The sequence below is a fragment of the Octodon degus genome, unplaced genomic scaffold, assembly GCF_000260255.1.
Source record: "Octodon degus isolate 3935 unplaced genomic scaffold, OctDeg1.0 scaffold00225, whole genome shotgun sequence".
Taxonomy (NCBI): domain Eukaryota; kingdom Metazoa; phylum Chordata; class Mammalia; order Rodentia; family Octodontidae; genus Octodon; species Octodon degus.
In genome coordinates this window covers 856522-860807 of record NW_004524801.1, presented here as the reverse complement: position 1 = coordinate 860807, position 4286 = coordinate 856522, and the positions used below count along the sequence as shown (strand labels likewise).

Below are 4286 nucleotides of genomic sequence, written 5' to 3'. Positions count from 1 at the left end.
CACACACACACACACACACACACACACACAAATAAATAAAGGAAGTGCCCTGGAGTCTTCAGCATTTAGATCACTGGATGCCTATGGGGAAACTACAAGAGGCAGTGGGATGAAAAGTAGTTCCCAAACTTCTGCAGTGCTAGAAAGAGTTTACAATTTCCTGAACAGAGAGGGGAAATCTTCAAAACATGTGGAACATCAAAACAAAGGGAAGAATATTCAGCAGCACATTGTATTACTATCTTAGGAAGGGGGACAAAGCAGTCCCACACTAAAGCTGCGTTGGTTTGCCAAACAAAGTTTAAAAACATGACTGATAGAACCAAACTGTGTCCAAGTGGCCAAACTGAATCTGAGAACAAAAGTAAAAACATTTAATTGAATACCAAAAACTCCAGCACCAACAGGCTGCATACAAAGCCATAAATGGGGTAATAAATCCAAAGTGAAGAGTACACAAAGCAGGAATGGTCAACAGACACTCCTAGGGCCGGCAGGATAGCTCAGTGGTCTAAAGCACTTGCTTAGGCAAGCTTAGGCAAGCACGCAGGGATCCCCAGCACAACATGCCTCACCAACCCTACCCACAGGGTGGGCTGAGCCAGCCACAAAAAAAAAAAAAAAAAAAAAGACACACCCAGAAATGACACAGGCAGATAGACAAGAACACTAAAATAGTTACAGACACACTTAGTATAATCAACAAGGCAAAATTACGAATGTTATGGAGAAACATGGAAAACATATATAAAAGACCTACATTATTTCTACATATGAAAAATACATCTAAATGGAATTGATAGGTTAGATAGTACTGAAGTACAGATCAGCGAACTTAAAGATGCAGCAGTAACTTTCCAAACTGACACAAAAGAAAAAACAAACTTTTTTTAAAAAATACAAAAGAGCTCTTGACTTTAACCCATCTTCTTAGGAACCTCTGCACCATGAGAGCCAAGTGGAAGAAAAAGTGAATGCGCAGGCTGAAGCATAAAAGAAGAAAGATGAGACAGAGGTCCAAGTAAAATAGCTCATACACCCATGGAGGCCAAAAGAATAGAAATAAAGAATGCTGGAGGCTGACAACGCTGGTGCAAGTTTTGGACTGCATGATGTCTAGAATGTCTCAATGAATTAGAACTTCATTGCCATCTGATTGCCAAGACCACCTCAGAGAGATCCACCTGGTTCAAACTAAGCAGCCTCCTGGTTTTTTTTGTTTGTTTGTTTGTTTGTTTGTTTGTTTTTGCCCTGGACCTGTGGCATTCTGGACTACTTCTGTTCTTGCTTTTGGCTGAGTGTAAAGTGTGTACAATAAATCATCTCTTCTGTGTTAAAAAGAAAAAAAAAAAAGATAGGGGAGGAGGGGAAGTGAGCAGAGACAGACCTGAGAATTAATGAACTGTGAGCAATTTACAGAAGCTAATATAGGAGCTGGGCAAAGTGGGATGCCCCTGTACTTGAGCCCAGAAGTTTGACGCCAACGTGCCTAGCACAACCAGATGCTCTCCCTAAATCCATTAAGTAGCTAATTAAGAAACGTAATATACATGTAAATAGAAATCTCAGAAGAAGGGAAGATGAACATAAAATAATTTGATGAAACAATGGCTGAAAAAAGAACTCAAATTTGATAAAAACTATGAACCCACAGAACCAAAAAACTCAATAATGAACACTAAGCAGAAGATAAAAGAAACCATAATATGCCACAATGATGTTACTTAACACTAGCTATAAAAAAAAAAAATACAGTTCTATCCAGGTGTGGTGGCTCTATAATTCCAGCACTTAGGAGGCTGAGGGAGGAGAATCACTGTGATTTCAAGGCCAGCCTGTCCCTCTCTCAAAAAAAATAGCTTAGATTTTCATGATTTGGGGGAAGGATATATAACTTTATAAATCAATACCTAAAAGATATTAATTCTGAAAAGCACAGAGTACATATAATGAACCTATGGTGAACCTGTGCCACAGTAAGCTGTTCATACTGTAGAAAGTTGCAACAGGTTTGCCATCACTGGACTATAGGATACAGCTGCAGGGCATTCTATAAGATTTTTCCCTAAGAAATACTTCTGGTTGTTTTGTTTTGTTTTTTGAGACAGAGTCTCACTATGCAGTTCAGGTTGGCCTTGAGCTCACTTTTGTAGCCACCAGGCTGGTCTTGAACTCATAACGATCCTCCTGTCTCAACCTCCATGCCTGGTTCCAGGGTCAAAATGGCTTGCCCAGGGATCCAGGACCAGTACGGCATGCAGGGCCAGGGAGCAAACTCGGGTCCTTGTGCTTACCACGTGGGTGCTTATGCCTCTGAGCTATCTCCCCAGACCCAGAAATGCTTTTAATATTGCTTTATTTCTGTATGAATCTTAACTCAAAACAGTCCCACCAAGTTTTATGTATAGTATGCACATATGTATTAATTCAAATTGTCTGGGTTTTTTTTTTTTAATAGAAGTCCATGATATGGTTTTCTAACAAAGCACAACCTGTTCTGTATGTAGTTTTATGTAAGCTCTCAGCCTTATTTCCTCACTAATAAAACACAAATAAAATCTGACATATGTCAAAATAGGAATTAAAATCTAATACATATAAAACATCCAGCAAGGTCCTAATACATGGTAGGACCCAAATCAGAGGATGTGATATACTCTTATGTAATAATGGAATTTTTACTTTCTCAAAGAAGACCTATGCATTGTAATTCCAGGGATTCTGATCTGTTCTATGTACATGCTATTCTTATAACAGTTGACATTTCTTTAAACACTGTGTGACTAAGAAATTAAACAACTTACCTAAAAAATATGAGAGCATTTTGAAAAAACACAGCTAATCCTGGATAAACATCAGTATCTGCACACACAAAGTAAAATGAATTAGATTACAAACAGCAGTAACAAGGTCTTTGTCTCATTCATAATGTCATATGTATACAATATATATACTACTATTATTCATCAACTCTTTTAAGATATCCACAAAGAAAGCAAAATATTAAAATGTCATTTGTTTTCTCCCCAAAGACTACTCTCGTTCTAGATAAAAGTTAGTAAACATTATCAGATTTTCTTGTTTATTATTTTTATTTTTATGAAGAAATTGCTAACGGATTAAGTATGAAACAAGTCAAGAAAAGCAAGTACAAGAACACCACTGGCAGAAGTTGCTTCTACTCAGCTCTGACACTCAAGAGACAAGCTTCAATGTTTCCAGTGGAACACTCTGTCCTGGGGGCACCTGTAGAGCCAAGAATCCACTATTTTGCTTCTAAGAAAAGAGCCATCAGATTGCTGATACCTGCAAGTGTCTACCAAACCAGTGAGTGCCTTCCCTGACCAGCACAGCTGCATCCAACAATGACTCAGGGAGTCTGGCCCCATCTGCTTTAATTATGTGTTGCCACCCATTATTCAGTGTGGCCATCTTATTTGCAGAAACTTTCATCCAACTCATGTTGTCTGACTTGCCTCGCATCCATTACTATCTATGTACAATTTGGCTATGAAAAAGCCAATGTAGTATTTTTCTTTTGTAAATAATGCCTCTTCTGGATATAAAACAACTTCCACATACAGAAGCAGACCAGAAAGAGCTCTGTAACTTGAGACCTTACGCCTGCTATACTCTGATGTTTCCTGTAAACAGCAAAGCTCTTTGGATGCTGACACACCCCAGCAGATGCATCAGCACAAAACCATCACAAATGTGCAAAGAGAGTTTTCTTTGCAACAGACACTAATTAATCTTCCTGGTGCTGTCACCTGGGTGATGATACAATCCTGTTTGGACTTTCATATGATGTTGATTTTTGAAAAGCAGGAGAAATGTGATAGTTACCAGCAGTTTTTCAGTCATATGACTGACAGAAATATGCAAGCAACATGAAAATCTTGCTTTATTGACTTGAGCTAAATAGTCATAGGCTGCAACTCTTAAATCTATTCATGAGGAAACTGTAATAGCTGTTATGAATGCCTAGTCTTTGACATCCGAACTATACAGCTTTTCACAGAAAACAGCAATTTGTACACCAATATAACTATTTCCACATGTTAAAACAACAATCAGGGCCTGCAAGATAGCTCAACAGACTAAGCACCCACCCAAGGGCACACTGAGCCAGCCACCAGGACCTGGCATGGTAGCGCACACCTGCAATCCCAGTGCTGGGGAAGCTGAAAACAGGAGGCTCACTACAAGTACAAGCTGTGTAGTAAGACCCTGTACCAAATACAGAGAGAGAGAGAGAGAGAGAGAGAGAGAGAGAGAGAGAGAGA

At 39.0% G+C, this 4286-nt stretch overlaps 1 protein-coding gene across 4 annotated transcripts in view; it reads right to left on the bottom strand.

Annotated features, from left to right (window-relative positions):
* The window catches only part of Tmem50b (transmembrane protein 50B), a 44975-nt gene that overhangs the window by 4428 nt on the left and 36261 nt on the right, over window positions 1-4286 (bottom strand). For all 4 annotated transcript variants that reach the window (XM_023705603.1, XM_004645339.2, XM_023705602.1 and 1 more), the window contains one exon: window positions 2805-2862. In XM_023705603.1, coding sequence (XP_023561371.1) covers window positions 2805-2862 — 58 coding nt within the window. The remainder of the gene's footprint in view (window positions 1-2804; window positions 2863-4286) is intronic.